Here is a 20656-nt window from a genome sequence, read left to right as displayed (position 1 = left end):
CGCAAGCGCGGCTGATGTGCGAGGGGGAGGGGGACACAGATGAGGACAACAGCTTGCGTCGGGCGCGGGGGAATGCGGGAGGCGCGGTGCGAAGGCGGGAGGGAAGGCAAGGGGCGAGAGGAGGGTGGCAAGGCGAGAGGCGAGAGAACGAGACGGGGTCCGACCGCGCGAGTCGCTTATGCCCGGCGCTTGAGGTTGGTCGAGAGCTGCGAGAAGGGGGGCGCAGAGGGATGTCAGTCGAGGTCTCGCAGGCAGAAGCCGCCCGAGAGTAGGAGGGGAAGGCGGGGCCGACGCACCCACTCGAGACCCTCGTACAGGCCGTCACCGCTCGTGGCGCACGTCGACTGGATGTACCACTGCCTCTGCCTGAGCGAGTGGAGGCCGAGCTTGTCGGTGATCTCGGCCGCGTTCATGGCGTTGGGCAGGTCCTGCTTGTTGGCAAAGACGAGGAGGAGCGCGTCGCGGAGCTCGTCCTCGTTGAGCATGCGCTGCAGCTCCTCGCGCGCCTCGGACACACGGTCGCGGTCGTTCGAGTCGACGACAAAGATGATGCCCTGCGTGTTCTGGAAGTCTGCGGGTCGCGGCCGGGACTCGTGTCAGGGGCGGTTGACGAGTCGAGAGGGAAAGAGAGAGAGCGAGACGCACAATGCCTCCAGAGAGGACGAATCTTGTCCTGCCCACCGACGTCCCACACCGTGAACGAGATGTTCTTGTATTCGACCGTCTCGACGTTGAAGCCTGCGTGCCAGAGGAGGACGAAGTGGGGGCCGGAGAGTCAGTGAGGTGATCGTGCGGCCGGCCTTGTCCATGCCCATGCGCGCCCCGTCGCGCGACACGCCTCGAGCACTGTGCGCTCTCCTGCCCGGTTGGACGAACTCGCACGCTGAGAGCGAGATCGAGCCGCTGGCTGCCCGGTCGTCCGCAGGCTCGCGCGCCGCGCCTCCGACACACGCGAGAACCGAGTCGAGGCGAGAGAAGGCGAGGACGCACCGATGGTCGGGATGGTGGTGACGATCTCGCCGAGCTTGAGCTTGTAGAGGATGGTCGTCTTTCCGGCGGCGTCGAGTCCGACCATGAGGATGCGCATCTCCTTCTTGCCAAAGAGGCCCGACACTGCTCGCCGAGACCGCGCAAGTTGGACGACGACGGTACAGGAGGTGGATCGGACGCCATGGCGGTGCGTTCAGGGTTTAGCGAGGTCGTGATCGCGAGTGGGAGGCGAGGCGAGGGGGGACGTGTCGCGTGGAGGGGCGCGTCGAGAGGCGATTGCGACGGCGACAGGCGGTGGGGACAGGGGCGGCGGTGCGAAGTGGACAAAGGAGGATATGTGGAACAGGTCTAGGTCAGCGCGCATGTCCCTGGAGCTGTCCTCGCGCGAGGGGGGTAGGTGCCCCTCGTCGAGACGTCGACATTAATATCTCGACGACGAGAGACCGTGGCGCGTTGCCGTTTGGCTGGTTGGAATGAGAAAGAGCGACTCAACGGAGCTTAGAAATGCTGAGGCCCATTGTTGTGGTTTTGAGGGAGAGCGGTGGTGTGGTGGGAGGCGAGGAGGAGGGGGCGAGTGTGATCCGGTCGAATTGGCGTCTCGCACCGTCGCCTGCGATTTATGTGGTCGGTCAGACCTATCCGTTAAGAGGTATGAAGTAGACTGAGATAGTCACTCACTTGAACGAGTGAGAAGTGGGAGGGAGAGAGGCACTCCGCCAGCGGCCGACGAGGTCATTCGCCTCGACTCGTCCCCCCCACACCGCTTGACCCGCACCCGAGCACGCCCAATCGGCTCGAACAACACCTCGGACTGATCTCGGCCCGTCCCGACCTCGCCGCAGCGCCGAGCGCACTCGCCGCCTCGGCTCGACCTCGACCACCCTCTCGACCACCAACGTCGGCCAGCCGTCGCCCCGGCCAGCGAACGAGCTCGCCAGACCTCGTCAAGTAGCTCCAACGAGCCCGCCGCCGCCGCCGCCATGAGCATCACGATCACCCCGCTGTCGACCTCTCCTCTCCCTCCAACCTACCTCCTCACGGTCGACGGCGCGCACGTCCTCCTCGACTGCGGCGCGTACGACAAAGGGTCCGACTCGACGCTCGCACGAGATGCGCCCGACGACCTCGCCACGCCCACCGCCGAGCAGGTCGCAGCCTACCTCGCCGCCCTGCGCGACCTCGCCCCGTCCCTCAACCTCGTCCTCCTGTCGCACCCGCTCTTGACGAGCCTCGGCCTCCTCCCGTACCTGCGCGCAAGATGCGGCCTCCGGTGCCCCGTCTACGCGACCCTCCCGACGCGCGAGATGGGCCGGTACGCCGTCGAGGAGTGGGTCGAGGCGCGCAGCGTCGCCGAGCGCAACGACGCCCGCGTCGAGCAGAAGCTCGCGCACCAGCTCAAGGAGCAGCAGGTCAAGGACGCGGCGGCCGACAAGAAGCGGCGCAAGGGCAAGGCCAAGGTCCAGGACGTCGAGGTCGGCGTCGGCGAGGACGTCGTCGCGGCCAAGGAGGAGGAGGAGGAGACGGACGGCGTCGCGCTCGTCAAGAGCGAGGACGGCGACGTTGCGCCGACAGCGTCGAGCGACCCGTGGGACCAGGCGTGGAAGCTCACGACGCAGGAGATCCGCGACGCCTTCCTCGCCATCAACGCTGTCCGGTGGACCCAGCCCATCCACCTCTCTGGTCCGTCCCTCGGTCACCTCGAGCCTCACTGTCCATGTCACTGACTCACACTTGTTCCACAGGTCCGCTAAAGGGCTACACGCTCGTCGCACATCGCTCCGGGCACACCCTCGGCGGCTCCCTGTACACCCTGCGGCCCTCGCTCTCGTCCTCGCTCTCGCCCGCCTCGTCCGCCTCGTCGTTCCTGTACGCGCCCTCGTTCAATCACGTCAAGGAGCACCACCTCGACCCGACCTCGCTCTTGCACGCCGGCAACGTCGACGACAACTTTCGCCGGATGGGCGTCGTCGTCGTCGGCGCACGGCGCAGCAAGGTCGTCAACATCAAGCGCATCGACCGCGAGCGCAAGCTTCTCGGTGCGTCCTCTGCGCTTCCTCCTCCCTCTCTCACGAGCTCTCGAGAGCCCGCACTGACTCGCTCGCACCCGCCAGACCTCATCACGTCGACCCTCCAGTCGGGCGGCTCGATCCTCCTCCCGACCGACCCGTCGGCGCGCCTGTTTGAGCTCCTCGTCCTCCTCGAGACGCACTGGCGCTTTGCCGGTCTCGGCGCCCAGTTCCCGCTGTGCCTCATCTCGCGTACGGGCAAGGACGCCGTCGGGTTCGTGCGCAGCTTGACCGAGTGGATGGGCGGTCAGCTCGCCGGCGACGCGGCCGACAAGCTCAAGTTCAGGTGCGTCGGCGCCCTTCCTCTCTCTCTCTCTCTCTCTTGCTCTCTCGTGTCTGCGGCGCAGGTACGGCGAGCTGAGCTGACTGGTGGCCACCCGCAGCAACCTCCGCATCTTCTCGTCGCTCGACGAGATCGCCGCCGCCATCCCGCCGACGGTCCCCAAGCTTATCCTCACCGTCCCGTCGACCCTGTCGTACGGCTTTGCGCGCGCCCTCTTCCTCGACTTTGCGCGCTCGCCGGCCAACCTCGTCCTCCTGACGGGCCTGAGCGAGCCGGGCAGCCTCGCGAGGTGGCTCGCCAAGGAGGTGTGGGAGCCGCAGCAGGACGAGGGGTGCAAGTACGGGCAGGGCAAGGTCGGCAAGGAGGTCCAGATGGACAGGGTCGTCGAGCTCGAGGTGCGTCGCCGTGCCGGCTTTCCTCGCCCTCTTCCTCCCCGAGGCGTTCCAGATCTGACATTTCGGTACACCGACTCGGGACACGCAGATGCGCCGCAAGGTCTACCTCGAGGGCGACGAGCTCGAGGCGCACCTCGCCGCCGAGCAAGAAGCGGCCGACCTCCTCGCCAAGCAGCAGGCGGCCCTCGAGCGCTCGCGGCGCATGCTTCACGCCGACGCCGGCGGCGAGTCCGACTCGGACTCGGACTCGGACGGCGACGACGACGGTGCGCACGGCGAGGAGGCCGACGCGGCCGAGGAGGCGGCGCGCGGCGAGGGCGAGCCGGCGGCGCTGCGGCGGCGGCGCATCGGCGGCTTCACGGGCGGCGCCGGCGCGTGGGACGAGTTCCTCGACGCCGAGGCGCTCGCAGGGTCGGCGGGGGGCCAGTCGTTCGACATTTACGTGCGCGGGTCGTTCGGCGTGCGCGCCGGCGGCGGCTCGGGCCTGCAGCGGTTCCGCATGTTCCCCGTCGTCGAGCGGCGCAGGAGGGTCGACGCGTACGGCGAGGCGATCGATGTCGAGGGGTGGTTGCGCAGGGGACAGGAGGAGGACCCGCTCGCGCCTGGGGCGGACCAGCAGGTGCTCGGCAAGCGGCCGAGGGAGGACGAGCCCGAGCCTGTGCACGAGGTGCGCCCCTCTCTCTCTGATCCTCTCGTACTTCTCTCTGGCGACATACTGACGGCGTGCTCGCACGCCCTGCGCAGGAGAAGCCCGAGCCGCCGCACAAGTACGTCGTCGACCGCGTCGAGGTCCACCTCCAGTCCCTCCTGTTCGTCGTCGACATGGAGGGCCTCAGCGACGGTCGCGCCCTCAAGACGATCCTGCCGCAGATTAATCCGCGCAAGCTTGTGCGTGACGCCTCTCTCTCTCTCTTTCTCTCGCCTCATCGTGCCCCGCTCACTCGAGCTCGTGCGCACGCAGGTCATCGTCGATGGGCCGCCCGACTCGATCGCCGACCTCGCCGGCGCGTGCAAGTCCGTCACGTCGATGACCGAGGACATCTTCACGCCTGCGCTTGGCGAGAAGATCAAGGTCGGAGAGGAGACCAAGAACTTCTCGATCCGCCTCGGCGACAGCATCATGGCAGCTCTGCGTCTCTCTCGGGTGCGCCCAGCCTCTCTCTCTCTCGTTCAGTCGTACAGTTCCTCACTCTCGGTGTTGCTCTACAGGTCGACGACTACGAGGTGGCGTTCGTGTCGGGCGTGATCCACATCGACCCCGAGTCGGACCTTCCCGTCCTCGAGCGCGTCACGCTCGCCGACGCGACGGCCGCCCCTGCGCTCACCGCCCCCGAGCCGACCGGCGAGGACGCTGTCATGGACGAGGCGGCTGCCGCCGTCGTCGCCGCCGCGCCGTCGCCGACCGACCACGCCGAGGACCAGAAGCCGTCACCCGACGACGCCGACGAGGCGCCGACCGACACGTCGATCCTGCCCGCGCTCAAGCCGTCGCTCTTCATCGGCGACCTGCGCCTCGCGCTCCTCAAGGAGCGCCTCGCCGCCCTGCACGTCCCGTCCGAGTTCACCGGCGAGGGCATCCTCGTGTGCGGGCCTGCGCCGCCCGAGGCGTTCGGGTTCGACTTTTCGTCGGCCGCCGTTCGCGCCGGGATCGACGTGCGCAAGGGCGCAAAGTACGTGCGCGACGCGCTGCTCGACGAGGCGATGGAGGTGAGCGGCGGGAGGTGCGCCGTGAGGAAGGTCGGCAGGGGGCGGCTCGTCGTCGAGGGCGCTCCGGGCGAGACGTACTACGTCGTGCGGCGAGCGGTGTATGCGCTGCATGCGCAGGCCGGCTGAGCGCGGCGGCGGCGGCGGTGGGAGGACGACGAGGTCTCGAGCTGCGGCGCCTGGTCACTCGAGAAGGCGACGACCTCGCTCTGCAACTCGTCTATCGACCGACAGCGACTTCCTGTCTGCGTAGTCTCATTCTCGAGAGCAGGAGCGAGAGGCGTCGCAGCAGCCGGGAGATCTCAAGAAGTCGCCATTCGGGAGCGCGAGAGGGAGCGCGAGCTTGAGTCGACCTTCGAGAACGTCGCTCGCGTCTCTAGCAGCTCTCGACATCACAGTCAGGGTACTCGAGTGTCAGAGCCGCTCTGCCGCTGTGCGGCAGAGTGCATCTCGCGAGGGGCCTGAGCGCACCTTCCCCCTTCCCCGCAGCTCGGCTCGCGCCTCGTCACCTCTTTTCCTCCCTCCCCCTCACCACCACTCGTTGCTCGCTGCTCGCACGCCTCGCCAGCATGCCCAACTCGCCCAGCTCGACCGACTCGGCCTCGCCACCGCCCGCCGCCGCCCTCGCGGGCGCCGCCGCTCCTCCCACCACGGCGACTTGGCCCGACGAGATCTGGGTGCTCGTCCTCGACCAGCTCGACTACAAGGGCCTGCACAAGGCGGCGCAGCTGTGCAAGAAGCTCAAGCGCTTCATCGAGGTGCGCCCCGCTTCCACCGCCGCGTCCTCTCCCCCGTCCCTGACCCGCGTCCTCCTACCTCCCCTCCCCCTCCTCCTTCCCTCTCGCCCTCCTCACAGGACGAGTCGTTCGACGCCCGCCTGTTCCGCACGCGCGTCAAGCCGCCCAAGAAGCTCATCCCCAACAGCACGCTCGAGATCCACCCGCTCCTCGCCGCCACCTACTGCGTCTTCACGGGCAAGGACGCCCTCACGTGGGCGAGCATGGGGGGCGACGACGGCGAGGAGCACACGGCGTTCGAGTACCCGGCCGTCGACGAGTACGCGACGTGGCCGCCGGCGACCATCATGCACGTCGACGTCGGCGTCGGCAAGTCGTTCCCGGTCACGGACCGCAACGGCATTAAGGTCCGCCGCGTCCTGCAGCGCCTCGGCCACTTCTGGGGCTCGAAGGCGACGTCGACGTGGGCGTGGAACATGGCGGCCGAGTACCACTGCCCGCCGGACGAGGTGACGTGGCAGATGGCGCTCGGCGACCGCAACGGCTGGACGGGGTGGGAGGAGGCCGTCGTCGAGAACGAGGCGACCGCTGTCCGGCTGACCGCCTGCGGGTACGACTCGTAAAAGGTGCGCCCCCTGGCTCTCCTCCTCTGTCTCGAAGGACCTCGACCTGACCCAGCGTCCTGCGTCCGCAGACCTCTCCCTTTCTCTCTCCTCGTGTACCCCTCCTCCGTCCCGCTTTAGCTCTCTCTCTCTCTCGCAGCCGTACCTTCTGTCCTTTGTCCCCTCTGCAGCGCCGTCCGTCCCGCTTGACGCCGCGAGCGTCCGTCGAGAGATGCGCGGGCGAGTCGAGCGAGGAACGCTCGCTCTGTGCCACCGCTGCGAGAGCCGCGAGGTCGAGCAGAGTATCGGCGAGCCTGTTCGAGGTACCGAACGAAGTGGTACCTGCAGCGACGACGAGCCACGATGAGCTGAGAGCGCGCCGGCAGCGCCAAGTCGACGCGAGCGAGGAGGAGAAGGTGCGAGCCGAACTCGAGCTACGGCGTTCTCGTCCGGCTTCTCGGGCAGCCGCAAAGCTCGCTTCAGTCGCAGTAAAGCACCAGCTCGCCAGCCCAGCCGGTGCAAGAGTGCAACTCGCGAGAGGCCTAAGCGCACCTTCCCCCTGCCCCGCAGCTCGACTCGCGCCTCGTCACCCCTCTCCCTCCTCACTCTCCCTCGCTGCCGCACCCGACTCGCAGCTCCACGACCAGCCTGCATGTCGAGCTCTGCTTTGCCCGTCACACCGCCAGCCGAGCCTGTCGTCGCTGCCGCCGCCGCCGGCGCCCCTCGCTCGTCATCGCTCCCGGACGAGCTGTGGCTCAAGATCCTCGGCGACCTCGACTACTCGGGCCTGCAGAAGGCGGCGCAGCTGTGCAAGAAATTCAAGGGCTTCCTCCAGGTGCGTCCCCCCCCTCCCTCCTGGTTGAGGACGGCGCGCGACGAGGGCCCGCGCTCACCTGCACGCTCCCCGACCGCAGGATCCCTCGTTCGACGACGCCCTGTTCCGCGCCCAGCCGCCCAAAGAACTCGCCGTCGGCATGGAGGTCATCATCCACCCGCTCCTGCACGGCACGGACTGCCTCTTCGAGGGCAAGCACGCCGTGACGCGCGCATGTTTCGTCAAGGGCGGCCGCGAGCGCACGGCGTTCCGCTACAAGGCCGTCGACGATTTTGCCACCAGCCCTTCGTGCTGCCTGATGTACCTCGACGTCGGTCTCTTTCAGTGCGTGCGGATCATCGACACGAACGGCATCACGGTCCGCCGCGTGCTCAAGGGGCTCGGCCGCTTCTGGGGCTCGAGGCCGCCCGAGTGGTACGTTGCCGAGGTCTTCGGCGGCTGGTGTGACGACGAGGACGAGGACGAGTTGGAGGATGTGACGTGGCGGTCGATGCTGGACGGCTACGACATGTGGACCGGGTGGGAAAAGGCCGGCGTCGAGACCGACGACGACGGGGTCCTGTCGGTCGTCCTGACTGCCAAGCCGTTCAGCTACTGAAGGCGCGTTCCTCGACTTCTCTCCATGTGCGACGGCGAGCACGGAGCTCACCCAGCCTCGGCCGCCCGCAGATCTCGTCGCCGACCTTTTCCCATTCCCTCTCTCTCTCCCCCCGTCCCTCCTGCCCCTTGCCCCGCCCCGCTTCGCCTCTCGCCGCCATACTGTCTCGTCGACCCTGTGCAACGCCGTTCGTCCCGCTTCGAGCCACGAGTGCGCGACTGTGCGCCCGCCGAGAGAGGCGCGAGCGAGTCGAGCGAGGAAAGCTTGCCTCTCGCTCTTCGTTCCTGCCTCGAGCGCCTGCGCGAGCGTGCACGAGCGCGTCGTCGAAGCATGGGCGCATGCGCGCACGTTGCTCGATTGACGATGAGCGAGAAATCTGGCTCGAGCCGGTCGAGCGAGGAGAGCGAGGAGAGGGGGAGCGAGAAAGCGGCGCAGGGATGCGGGACTTGGACAGAGAGCGAGCCAGTCCTTGTCCGAGAGAGAAGCGCAGCCCAAGACCAGCACCAGAGCGGCGAGAGGGAAGCGGTGGCGGGCTCTTGTCGAAGAGCAAGCGCGAGCTCCATCGACCTCGAGAGTGTCGACCGTCGCTTCACGCCCGCAACTCAGCCAGACCCGGTCTAGCCAGCAGCCACCGAGCCAGCCATGAACTCTGCCCCGTCCACGTCCACCTCGTCGCTCGCGACGGGCCTCAAGATTGCCGGCGCCGTCGTCGGCGTCCTCTCGGCGGCCACCGTCGTCTACGCCGCCGTGTGGGACCACCGCCGCAGGCACGACCCGGCCTTCCGTCGCAAGCTTGGTGAGCTGCCCTTTCTGCGCCATGTCCTCTTTGTCCGCCGCGCTGACAGCCGCCTCACTTTTGTCCCCCCCTCTCCGCCGATGACACCCTGGATCGCCTCGTCGCAACGCACACAGCCAAGCAGCAGAAGAAGCTCGAGAAGGTCGCCGAGGTCAAGCAGGAGCAGGGCAAGGCCCAGGTCGAACAGGCCCTCAGGCGCGCCCTCACCCTCGTCAACGCCGAGCCGGGTCCGTCTGTCCCTCGCTCCAGGTGCATGTACAGCTTGAACTGACTCGTCCCCTCTCCCCGTGTACAGTCCCCGAGTCGCCCGAGGGCAAGGAGCAGTTCTTCATGGAGCAGGTCGCCCTTGGCGAGCAGCTCGCCGCCCGCTGTCCGTCTCCCTCTCCCTCTCTCTCTTTCCGTCGCGGCGCAACTCGCTAACCCAGCCCCCACCCACGCCGACATAGCCCCCGAGTTCTACGTCGCGTCGGCCATCTCGTTCTACAAGGCGCTCAAGGTGTACCCGGCGCCGCAGGAGCTCCTCATGATCTACCAGAAGACGCAGCCGCCGGCCGTGTTCGACCTCGTCATGGAGCTCATCTCGCTCGACCTCCAGTCGTCGGCCTCATCGTCGTCGCAGCAGTCGTCGGGCCCGCGTCGCTCCGAGGCGCCCATCCTCGACCTCGCCGACGAGGGCGACGACGAGGACAAGAACGTCCAGCAGCAGAACGAGGACGAGGAGGAGATCGAGGTTGGCGGTGGCGGCGCGTCGTCGGCCTCGGCCTCGGCACCGAGGAGCCAGGCGACGACGAGCGACAACGGCGACGAGAGCTCGCCCTCGAGCGGCGGCTCGTTCGTCCACGTCGAGACCGACACGGTCGTCACGCCTGAGGGCGACGTCGCGGCCCAGGCGACCGAGACGGCCGTCGTCGACGTGCCCGCCGCCGTCGTCGAGGCGGCCGAGGGTGCGGCCGAGCAGCTCGCCAAGGAAGACCCGCCCGAGCCGGTCGCGGCCTGAGCGGCCCTGCCTTCCCCCGCCCCTCCCCTTTTCTCTCTCCTCTCGAGATTTCGCTCCCCTCCCTTAGCCTCTCTCTCTCTCTCTCTCTCCTCGCCCTCGTCGTTCCTCGCTCGATGTACATACCGTCTCGCTGCTAGAGAAACTGCGCGCAACACAGCTCAATTGTCCACGGCTCCGGCTCGTCTAAAAGAGAGAGAGAAAGGGGCCCTCAGACGAGAAGCGGCGAGTCGATGACCGAGAACCCGACCGCGACCCCTCCCTCGTCCGAGCTGCTCGCCTTTGTGCGCAACAAGTGCCCGACCGTCTCGTTGACGAGCACGTCGGCCTCGCCGCCTCGCGACCCGTCGACGTCCTCGCGCACGAGCACGACGCCGTACACGCCGAGCTCGCTGACGACCTCTGCGCGCGCGCCGTGCGCCTCGCCCGCCTTGACGAGCACCTGCTCGACCCCTCGCGGCGGCTCGATCAGGTCCATGAGGATGTAGCCCTCGCGGCCCTTTGGCGCCCGCTCCCTCGCTCCCTCGCCCTCGCCCTCGCCCGCTCGCCGCCGCTGCCGCTCCTCGTCCTCGTCCTCGAGCTGCGCCAAGAACGGCGGAATGTCGCCCCGGTAAATGTTGTTGCCGCCGCCCTCGCGCTGCGGCTTGAGGACGAACCCGCTCGGGTCGGTCCGTGCGCGCTCGAGCGCGTCGAGGCCCTCGCGCGAGTCGTCGAGCGGGAACAATCCCGTGAAGCTCTCGGCGAGCGCCGCGCGCGTGTCCCCCCGAGGGACAAAGTGGGCGAGCTCGGCGGGGGAGGCGAGGACCTGCTGGACTTTTTTCGCGCCGGCGAGCTGCATGGCGACCGAGGGGCACTTGATGGCGCGCGAGCGCTCGATGACGAGTCGCGTGTCCCACTCGGCGGCCGTGTAGTAGTCTGTCGGGGCGTACGCCGTGCGGTAGTAGACGAGCGAGACCTCGAGGGGCGAGGCGCCGTGCGGGACGTGGTACAGGAGCGCGTGCGACGACGACGACAGGGACAGGGTGGTGCGCAGCTCCGAGAACGGGACGCGAAGCAGTCGGATGCCGTGCCTGTAACGAGGGGGATCGGGCGTGAGTTACCGCGCCCTGGGCAAAAGAGAGGGGGAAGCGGGACGCACTTCTCGACGAGCTCGTACTCGAGCGGTCGCTGGTCGAACGCGTTGCGCTCGTTGTCCTGGATGACCATGAGTACGACAGCGTCGTCGACGCCGTACGCCTTGTGCGCGGCGGCGAGGCCTCCTGCGAGGCCGGCGAGGGCGCTGTTGGTCGGGAGGGCCGAGGTGGTGAGGGAGGGATGAGGAGGGTAGGCGCCGCTCGCGAGGAGGTAGCTGCGTCCAGACGTGACATATCAGTCGACGCTTGAGAATGCTTCGTGCGCGCGCGCTAGAGAGAGCGAGCGCACCGGTGCAAGTCGCCGACGCGAGTCGACAGGGCGCCGAACGAGCTCGAGATGGTGTTGAACTCGACCTGCTTGATCGTGTGCTCGCTCGGTGCGGTCCCTTGAGGAGCATGGACGAGGTAGTCGGACCGGAACAGGCCGAGAGCGAGCGGCTGTGGGTGACCGAAGCTGTGTCAGCCAACGCTCAAGTGGGGAGGGAGGGAGGAGGAGGAGGAACGAGAGGCGCACCTGCTTGATGCCCTCTGCCTTGACCGTCTTCCACAGCTCGTACAGGCGTCCCTGGAACTCGTCGACCTTGCTCACGGCGCCGCCGACGACGCGCTCGAGGAAGGCGTCGTCGGCCGTCACTCGGGCGTACAGCTCGTTGTACGTGGGCTGGAGGGCGAGCGCTTGTGCGAACAGGTGGCTGGGGAGCTGGGACGGGTACAGCGAGTAGGGCGCGTGGATCCCGGTCGTGAGGGACAGTGGGGACGAGGGAGATGAGGCGACGGGGCGGAGGACGAGGCCGTGGGCGAGCGCGTAGTCGGACGCGAGGTCGAGCAGGGCCTGCTCTTGTGCGGCGTCGAGCTGCGGCGGCCAGTCGTGCGCGCTCATCGTTCCAGCTGGGCGAGCAAGACGGGTTGAGCGAGAGCGTGCACCAGCCTCGGCGAGCGCGATTATCGCGTAATCCGGCGTCCGAGTCTCGCACGCAAGAGTGCACTCGCTGCGCTGCGACGGGCCAGTAACTGCGCTCACGAGTCCCTCACAAGAGCGAAGAAGAGCGGCCGACATCGCCACGCTCGGCGACTCGCACTCTCTCTCGACGCCGCGGGGTCCGAGAGCCGGCTCGTCTCGCTCGCTCTGCGCTCACGCTCTCTCGCTCGACGCAGAATGAGAACAACGGGGCTTGCCCGTCGGGTCCTTACACGCCAAAGTTGAGCGCCGTCTCACGGATCCGCAGCCGCACGGTGCGGTCCGCCGGCCACTCCATAACGATCCACTCCAGCGTCGCCGCCGTGCTCATGAGCGCTGCAGGGAGGAGGGGAGCGGGTCAGGTCATGTACACGGCGAGGAGAGAGAGATAGAGAGGGAGAGAGGGACGCACCCTCGTCGCCGACGTGGAAGTCGTACGATTTGAACGGCGTCGCCTGCCCGCCGCTCCCCTGCCGCGCCGGCGTGCCCGCCATGAACATGCCCAGGATGCCGCCGCTGACCCTCCACACGACGACGCGGTTCTCCTCGAGCGAGACGGTGACGAGGCGGTGCCCGTCGGGCGACCACGACAGCGCCGTTACGGGCCGGTTGTGGCCCTCGAGGACGTACAGGCGCGTCGCCGTGCGCAGGTCGAACACGATGGCGGCGCCCTCCGCTGTCCCGACGGCGAGGCGCTGCGACTTGCCGTGAAAGTCGATCGACGGGAACCTGTGGCCCAGGGAAGAGAGCGTGAGCGAGACGAGGAAAGGGTAGGTCGGGCGAGGAGCGAGAGAGGACGCACCGGCGGACGAGCTCGTTGAGGATGAACGTCGCCGACTGCTGCACCGTCTCTCGCAGGGCCGAGATGGTCGGGTCGAGCGACTTGACGACGGCCTCGGCGACTCGAGGCAGGTTGGTGTACAGGACGAGCGGTTTCTGCGCGCGCGCCGGAGCCGGTGTCAGTGCCCCGCACCCAGGTCGCGCAGAAGGACACAGAGGAAGAGAGGCGACGCACCTTGCGGATCATGAAGCCCAACAGCTTGAGCGTCGCGTTGCGCGCAGACGCGGTCGACGCGTTGAGAATGTCGTGCAGGAGCGTCGTCATGAACAGGGGCGTGTTGATGCCGGCGACGTGCAGCGTCGCGTTGCGTGCGAGGATGCGCAGGTCGTTGGGCGTCGACGGGTTGCGGCCGATGGCGAGGCTGAACAGGGCGCGCACGAGCGCCATGGCGTCGACGTAGTTTTGCCAGATGGCGAACCCGCGCGAGCACAGCTCGGCGGCGACGGCTTGGTGGTACGGGCGCGTGTCGTCGTCGAGGTAGGCGGCGACCGAGGTGGCGACATCGACGAGGACGCTGCGGGTTGGAGCAAGGTCAGGCCGGGCTGGGTCCGTGCGCTCGAGGCGAGGAGGAGGACACGCACCTTGACGACAGGAGCTTGAAGCGCTCGACGGCGATGAGGCCGATGATGAGGAGAGCATGGTCGGCTCGCGAGTGCAGCAGGCCGTCACCGTGTTGCCGAGAGGGAACTGTGAGAGGGAGACGAGGTCAGTGAGGCTGCGGCCGAGGTGGAAGGGGTGCGGACGCGGGACGCACGCTGATCCTGCCATTCCTCCACGAGCGCGACGATGTCTGCGTCCGGCATGGCGGCGAGATAGGTGCCGAACAGCGACTTGGCCGCCTGCTGGACCTCGGCTGCGAGAGGGGGTGGTGGACTCGAGGGGTCAGTACCGCGAACAGGCGACGAGGTGAGAGGGAACGAGGCAGGCGCACTGTTTCTGTCGAGCCAAAACTGGGCGAGGACGTCCAACGAGGGCGGGCAGAACGTCGAGCCGACCGTGTCGGCGAGGCACGAGGCAAAGTAGACGACCGCCTCGCCGGCGACGCGCTCGGTTTCTGCGGGGCACGCGCCGTGCGTCAGTACGTCGAGCACGAAGACGAGGCGAGAGAGGACAGTGGGGCGCACCAGGAAAGTTGAGGAAGACGCGCAGGACGCAGATGAGCTGCATCAGGCGCTGCGCCGTCGCTCTCGGCGAGATCGACCACAGCGCGCTCGACGAACCTCGAGCCGAGAACGCGACGCCGCCGACGCTGCACACACGGGGAAGAGACATGCTCGGTCAGTCGGCGACAGAGAGAGAAGGAAGGACGAAGAGGCGCGAGCGCACCTGTCGAGCCCGACCGAGATGGACGCCGCCGGCGGCACGACGCCGAGTTGAGCGAGGAGCTCGTCGGCGCCGGAGTCGAGGCCAAAGGTCGCGAGACAGGCGACGAGGCTCCGAGCTGCACCGAGCGAGCCGGGCTCGTCGGGCCCGCTCTTCGAGACGGCGTCTGGCGACCCTCGCGGCGTGTCCTCCTGCTCGGGCCGATCGAGACGCGAGATCGACCACGGCAGGTTGCGCGCCGTGTCGTCGAGAAAGGCGCGGACTTGAAGAGAGAGGGCGCAAGCTGCAGAGAGGGTGGGTGAGCGACGGCGTCGAGCGGTTCTGCCCGAGGAGAGAAAGGCCACGCACAGGTAGACGAGGGCGACGTCTTGGCGTCGTCGAGTCGGAACCTGCAGCGCAGAGGCACGTTAGTACGTCCGGAACTGAAAGAGGAAGGAGCGAAAGGAGCGGGCCGAGCGCACCAGGTCGTCCACGCCGCGTCCTGCAGGACGCCCTCGGCCGTCTTGCGGTCCATGCTGCGCCGCAGCTCTCGCGACTTGATGTCGCACGTCCTCGCGAGGCCCTGCTCGTAGATGACGAGGATTTCGTCCTTGGTCGTCGCGAGCACCTCGACGGCCGACTTGGTGCCGGGCAGGGTGAAGACGACGGCGGGCGGGAAGAGCGACACGAGCGCGACGGGCGAGTTGGCCGAGATGAAGGCGACCGTGTTCTTGAGGCGAAAGGAGGTGGATGAAGGAGGAGGGGAAGAAGAAGAAGAAGAAGAGGAAGAGGAAGGCGAGGACGGGTCGAGGTAGGCAAAGTGCCGCACAGGCGACGCGAAGAGCTGCCACTGGCCAACGACGTCCCAGTCCCTGTGGGTCGCACTCGAGGTCAGCGATCCGACCTTGCTCTCAAGCGGGAGAGAAATTGGGGCGCACGAGAGGTTCCAGACGCCGGCGGCGCCACTTGACGAGCCGGCGACGACGACCTGCCGGCCGGCAAACTCGACCGTCTCGAGCAGGCTGATGGCGCCCGTGAGCGTCACCCTGGCGGCCGGTAGGGACGACATGTGCGCGAGGTCCCCGAGGTCGAGCGAGACGATGCCGCCCGTGTCTGCTCGGCGCGAGGTCGTCAGGGTCTGGTCCGGGAGCGAGAGAGGACGAGGAGGACGCGACGACGCACTGTAGCCGAGGAGGACCTGACCGGACGACAGGGTCTGAATCGCCGTGATGCGGACGAGCGGAAGATGCGCCGAGGACAGGTAGAGCTGGACGGGCGTGTCGGCGCGAGGTCTCGCTGACGACGAGGCGGGTGCCGAGTCGGCTTGGCCGAACGGCAGCAGATCTAGCGAGCGTGTACCATGTTCGTGAACGCTCGTGATGATGATGGCGCTGCCGGCCGGGCTGTCGCAGAAGGCCATGGCCTCGCCGTACGAGGCGACGTGTCGAGCGAAAAGGGTAGCGCAGCTGCAAGACGGGAACGCTGTCAGGTGCGCGCCTCATGTGAAGGCAAGGCAAGTGGGACGTACTGGTCGCCGTCGGTATCGCCAAGACGCACGCAGTAGACGTCGCGCGCCGTCGCGACCGCAAGACTCTGCCCGTCGTCCCTCGCCCGCACCGACACGATACCGCGGACGTCGACCTGCTCTCGCCGCTTGAGCTGTCCCGCCTCGACGCCGTGAATCTGCGCGTACGACTCGAGTCAGTCCGGGCGGACTGGAAGAGGGGCAGAGCACGAGGACGGACCGTCAAGCCCTCGCGGTCCCAGCTGACGAGCCCGTTCTTGACGGCGCACAGACCCTCGAGGTCGGCGGTCGAGTCGGACAGGAGGCCGAGAGAAGCAGAAGAGTCGCTAGCGGCGGCATCGTCGGCAATCGAGCGGGCGAGGAGGTGGACGGGCTCGTCGGCGACAGGCGAGGACGGGTAGACGAGGACGGGCGCTTCTCCTGCGACCGAGTGAAAGGCTTGTCAGGCACGAGTCGGGAGGTGTGTGAGCGCTCGACGCACCAGGACGCTCGAAGACGACGATACAGTCGGGCGAGCCGTCAAAGGCGATGGCGTCGTGGGCGATGAGCGAGTCGAGGTCGACTGCGACGAGCGCCTTTGTGCTCGAAGCCCCGACGCAGATGGCGATGCTCGACTGTCGCGACGAGGGAAAAGGAGTGAGTGACGAGGGCTGACGAGACGGAGGAAGAGGTCGGTGCGGGCGACGGACCTCGCCGACCTTGGTGACCTGCAGCCGGCTGAACTGCGCGCTCCCGGTGCGCGACGTGGAGGCGACCTTGACGCCGGCGTCGCACGAGCCAAAGATGCTGCCGTCGACGAGCGAGATGACCGAGAGGTGCCTGTGGAGCAAGATCAGGTCAGGGCCGGGCGGGCGAGGAGGAAAAGGGGGCAGGCGAGGACGAGGACGCACCCGCTCTGCCGCAGAACAAGGACAACCGTGCCGCCGATTGAGCCCTGGGCACGCTCGGCGCCGAAAGGCAGTCCGTCGACCGCCTCGAGCGCGACGACGGCTCCTCGACCCGGCGTCGTGACGCGCAAGACCGGCCGCAGCTCGCACAGGTCCTTCTCCTCTGCGCTCTCGCCCGCCGCATCGACCACCTCGGTGCCACCCGCCGTCGCAGTCGACGCCGCGAGCGGGTCTGCGCGCTCCTCGCGCGGGCTCGGCGCAGCGCTCGTGCCCTCCTCCCACAGGCCGATGCCGGTCGCGATCGACCCTTTGGCGCGCGAGTGCCCTCGCCGACTCGGCGTCGGGGAGGCAGGAGGGGCGGGCCCGCCGGCGAGGGCCTCCTTGCGGCTCTGGAGGGAACCCGAGGCGGTCGAGGGTGGGCGGGAAGGCGACGAGATGACGAGGTGGGGCAGGGAGGACGGGGCGGCAAAGGTCGGGGTCGGCGGGGAGGATGAAGAGTGGGAGGTTGGGAGGCGAGGGTGCCGTCTGGCGAGGGGGCGTGCGGGTTCGAGTGCGAGGAGGGTGCGGCGGACGAGGTCGAGACCGAGACGGTCGCGCTCGCTTTGCGAGGCCGCGAGTGCGACCGCACGAGCTCGTAGCTCGTGAGCGCGGTCGTCGCTCCACTCGAGGCGGACAGCACGCTGGCCGACGCCGCCGAGCCGACGCGCTTGCTCCTCGCCGTCGCCGTCGTCGCGAGCGAGGCGAGCGAGGCCGAGCTGGACGAGCGCCGCGACTCGAGCCGTGACGAGCCGATGCCGTGCGCCGGCGTCCATGGTCGAGATGGCGGCGAGAGTGGCGGCGAGTGCAGGGGCGAACGAGGTGGAGGAGAGGACGGGGAGGTCCCGACGGACGAGTCGACCGACGCGCGGCGGGCGGCGGCGTCGTTCTCGCCGGCCGCACTCGACGCTGCAGCAGCCATGATGGCGCTCGCCGAGGTGCGCCTCGCCCTCACAGGCGGCGGCGCAAAGACCCACACCGTGCCGTCCTCGCAGCCCGCGACGACCCTGCGCTCGCCTCGGTCGTCGCCCTCCCCGCCCTTGCCGCCTGCTGTGCCGCCGCCCGCTCCAGCTCTCGCGCTCGTCGCTGCCGCACGCCCGACGCGGCCGACCGCCATGGCCGTGACGCGGCCGCTCGTCTCGCGCATCCACCCGGGGAGGTCCCGCTCGTCGCCTCGCCCTGGCCGCTGCGACAGCCCCTGCGGGTCGACGACGGCGTGCGAGTCCGAGAGCGCCGTGCGGAAAGAAGGCTGGGCGTCGGCGGAGGCGTTGTTGAGGGACGAGGAGGACGGCTCATCGGGGGAAAGGCGGTCGACAACCGGCTTGGCGGCCGGTGGTGCGCGATCGTCGTCGTCGTTGTCGAGAGCCCATGTCCCGACGGCGAGGTCGAGCTCGTCAAAGATGTCGTGCGGTGCCGAGGACGAGGTGGACGCGGCCGATGAGGACGAGGGTGGGGCAGGACCGCTCAGCTCGTCGAGAGAGAGCACGACGGCCAGAGGGTGGGCCGAGAGCGCTGCAGATGGTAGCGGCGACGAGATAGACATGGCAGCTCGCGCCCGCCGAGGTGTGGGAGAGAGGACGTGGACGGCGAGGCGAGCGGACGACGGGCGACAGCGGACGGCTCGGCTGCCTCGCAGTCTGAGCTCTTGCGGCCAGCTAGCGATCGTTTCCGCTCTCGCGAGGTGCGAGGAATGCTCCCACGAGGCGCGCCGGACAGCAGAGCCGAGGCACGGACCGCTCTCGCTTTCCTCGTCCTCCTCCAAGTCCTCTCGCGGGCGCAAGAGTGTGACCGACGTTGCAAGATCCTCTACTCCATCGACATCTCGGCGCTCAGCGATTCGTCCATGAGCCTGCGGAAGAGAACAAAGGTCAGGATCGGGCCGAGGGAGAAGGCGAACGAGGAAAAGGGGAACAGCGGACGCACCGCTCGAAGCGGTCCCACATGAGCTTTGCGCAGTGCCCGACGCTGTCCTCGCCCTCGTCGCCGTTGAACTGGGTCGCGTTGGCGCACAAGAGGGCCACGTCGCGCATGAGCTCGGTGCTCGTGCTGATGGCGCCGCTCTTGATGGCCTTGGTCACATCGCGCAGGCACGTCGGGCGGCGCACGGCCACGTTGTACAGCGGCGCGATCGACCGCGTGACGCGCGACTCGAAGTAGTGCGAGTACTTTTCGGCCTGGAGCTGCTCGATGATGCGGTTGAAGCCGGCCTTGCGGCGCTGGATCGCGAGCTTCGAGTCCTTCTCTGCGCACGGGTCGACGAGAGTGGGTCAGGAGGGGCTCGGTAGACGTTGGCGCACACAGAGACTGAGAGAAAGTGGGGCGCACCGCTCTCTTCGAACGGCTCCTCGGTCGTTTTGACCCGCTTGCGCTTGCGCCCGCCCTCGGCCGTCTCGCTCGGCGCAGGCGACGTGCCAGGCGCCTCGCTCGGCTTGCGCTTGCGTCCACCTGCGAGGCGAAAGGAGAGACAGGGTCAGTGAACGAGTTCAGCTCGGGGGACTGTGCAGGATCTCGAGAGAGAGCAGGTGGGCAACGCACCCTTCTTCGCGGCCGGTGCCGGCGCCCTCGCCTTTCTGCCCCCGCGCCTCGGCCTCGACGCGTCTTCTGCCTCCTCCTCATCGCCGTCTCCCGCCTCACCCGCCGCACCCTCCTCGCCCTCGTCGGTAGCACCCGGCGCCGCCTCGTCCTCGTCCTCCTCCTCCTTGACCGCCCCAGCGTCCGTGTCCTCCCCGCCGTCCTGCTCCGACGCCGGCGTCTCGGTCCCCTCGACCGTCGCGGCGCGCCCGCCACGCCCTTTGCGCCGCCCGGTCCCGCGCCCGCCCGCCTTGCGCCGCCCGCCGCCGCGCCGCGACGGCGTTGACGACTGGCCGTCCTCGTCCGGCTCGTTCGCCTCGTCGGCCCCGACGGCGGTGCCCGACGACTCGGCGGTCGGGTCGGCGGGCCCGTCGTCGAGCGGCGCCGCGACGGCCATGTCGACGTCAGGGCCGGCCGAGCCGGCTTGTACGGCGGTTTGCTGCTCGGCGTCGGCGTCCTCCTCGACGTCCGGCAGGGCCGTCTTGCGCGCGCTCTTGCGCGTCGAGGGCGTCTGCGGGCGCTTGTCGTCCTTGGGCGCGAGGGACGGCGGCGGGGACGGGGAAAGGTGCGCGGCGCACAGGGCCGCGATCTGCTGCTTGTTCTCGCTGTTGCGCGCCGCTCTGAAGGTCAGTCGCCGAGTTGCGGGGAGGACGTGCAGGGAAGACGAAACGCACGCCTCCTCGTCGAACGTTTTGAGGATGGACGAGCGCAGGTTGTTGAGGAGGGACGCGTACAGCGCGTGGACGAGCTTGCGGGCAGGTCGTGCTGCAGGCAGAGTCGAGCGTCAGGAACAGATTCGGACTAGGCGAGGACGGGCGGGCGCACCGAGAGGTCGAGAGCACGTGGACCTGCAGAGACGAGAACGAGGTGAGCGGATGGCGGGACAGGGCGCAGGAAGCGCTCGAGAGAGAGGACGAGAGACGCACGCGTCGAGGCCTCGTTGCCGCATCATCGTCTCGAAGGTCGTCGCGTAGCCCTGCATGCGCAGAGAGGGGTCAGGTCACGGGTGGTCGCTGCTGGACGAGAGCGGGGGAGGAACGGGAGGGCAAAGGCGTACCTGGCTCGTCATCTTGCCGGCCGACTCTGGCCACTCTTTGCTGTGCTCGAGCAGGTCGGTGACGGCGTCCCAGCTGTCGGTGCCGAGTTGGGCGACGGCTTGCGCGAGGAGGAGGGCGACCTCGAGGGGCGGTTCCGAGACGACCGGGTGCTGGGTGAGAGGCTGCTGGACGGGCAGGTCGGTGGCGTGGGCGGTGACGGCCATGCTGGGCGGCTTAGCGGCGGTGCTCGAGGCTGTGGTGACGGCAGAGGGTCGAGGAGAAGCTGGCGCGGGTGATGAGGGCGACGAGGACCGAGGAGGGCAGGGCGAGGACCGACAAGCTGGGCGGTGCGCTGCTGGTGAGAAC

The 20656-nt window shown here is 68.5% G+C and overlaps 7 protein-coding genes across 7 annotated transcripts; 4 read left to right on the top strand and 3 right to left on the bottom strand.

Moving 5' to 3' along the window:
• Nucleotides 1-1970: 1970 nt before the first annotated feature.
• Nucleotides 1971-5694, top strand: RHOBADRAFT_55930 (uncharacterized protein; the record flags this gene model as incomplete). The annotated part of the gene is made up of 8 exons (XM_018418090.1): nt 1971-2670; nt 2733-3026; nt 3102-3342; nt 3440-3734; nt 3823-4401; nt 4479-4622; nt 4696-4878; nt 4944-5694. 8 exons carry the CDS (start codon nt 1971-1973, stop codon nt 5565-5567), a joined length of 3060 nt encoding a protein of 1019 aa, XP_018268519.1. The 3' UTR covers nt 5568-5694.
• A 313-nt stretch (nt 5695-6007) lies between these two features.
• RHOBADRAFT_46922 (uncharacterized protein) lies at nt 6008-6798 on the top strand (the record flags this gene model as incomplete). Its single annotated transcript, XM_018414888.1, has 2 exons — nt 6008-6196; nt 6295-6798. 2 exons carry the CDS (start codon nt 6008-6010, stop codon nt 6796-6798), a joined length of 693 nt encoding a protein of 230 aa, XP_018268518.1.
• A 631-nt stretch (nt 6799-7429) lies between these two features.
• Nucleotides 7430-8210, top strand: RHOBADRAFT_46921 (uncharacterized protein; the record flags this gene model as incomplete). Its single annotated transcript, XM_018414887.1, has 2 exons — nt 7430-7612; nt 7692-8210. The coding sequence occupies 2 exons, from the start codon at nt 7430-7432 to the stop codon at nt 8208-8210; spliced, it is 702 nt and encodes a 233-aa protein (XP_018268517.1).
• A 705-nt stretch (nt 8211-8915) lies between these two features.
• Nucleotides 8916-9607, top strand: RHOBADRAFT_9239 (uncharacterized protein; the record flags this gene model as incomplete). Its single annotated transcript, XM_018419238.1, has 4 exons — nt 8916-9006; nt 9123-9233; nt 9302-9376; nt 9453-9607. Coding segments are annotated over 4 exons (432 nt in total), but the record flags the coding sequence as incomplete, so codon positions are not given.
• Nucleotides 9608-10211: 604 nt separating this feature from the next.
• Nucleotides 10212-12013, bottom strand: RHOBADRAFT_18343 (uncharacterized protein; the record flags this gene model as incomplete). Its single annotated transcript, XM_018412425.1, has 4 exons — nt 10212-11070; nt 11139-11348; nt 11423-11571; nt 11648-12013. The coding sequence occupies 4 exons, from the start codon at nt 12011-12013 to the stop codon at nt 10212-10214; spliced, it is 1584 nt and encodes a 527-aa protein (XP_018268515.1).
• Nucleotides 12014-12345: 332 nt separating this feature from the next.
• RHOBADRAFT_18259 (uncharacterized protein) lies at nt 12346-13319 on the bottom strand (the record flags this gene model as incomplete). The annotated part of the gene is made up of 3 exons (XM_018412417.1): nt 12346-12820; nt 12894-13027; nt 13107-13319. The coding sequence occupies 3 exons, from the start codon at nt 13317-13319 to the stop codon at nt 12346-12348; spliced, it is 822 nt and encodes a 273-aa protein (XP_018268514.1).
• Nucleotides 13320-18457: 5138 nt separating this feature from the next.
• RHOBADRAFT_55926 (uncharacterized protein) lies at nt 18458-20514 on the bottom strand (the record flags this gene model as incomplete). The annotated part of the gene is made up of 8 exons (XM_018418089.1): nt 18458-18531; nt 18606-18924; nt 19008-19127; nt 19218-19858; nt 19928-20018; nt 20079-20101; nt 20180-20229; nt 20311-20514. The coding sequence occupies 8 exons, from the start codon at nt 20512-20514 to the stop codon at nt 18489-18491; spliced, it is 1491 nt and encodes a 496-aa protein (XP_018268513.1). The 3' UTR covers nt 18458-18488.
• Nucleotides 20515-20656: the final 142 nt, after the last annotated feature.

The sequence above is a fragment of the Rhodotorula graminis genome (assembly GCF_001329695.1).
Source record: "Rhodotorula graminis WP1 unplaced genomic scaffold RHOBAscaffold_15, whole genome shotgun sequence".
In the NCBI taxonomy this organism is placed as follows: domain Eukaryota; kingdom Fungi; phylum Basidiomycota; class Microbotryomycetes; order Sporidiobolales; family Sporidiobolaceae; genus Rhodotorula; species Rhodotorula graminis.
The sequence above is the reverse complement of the archived record's forward strand: the minus strand, read 5'-3'. Positions and strand labels throughout refer to the sequence as shown.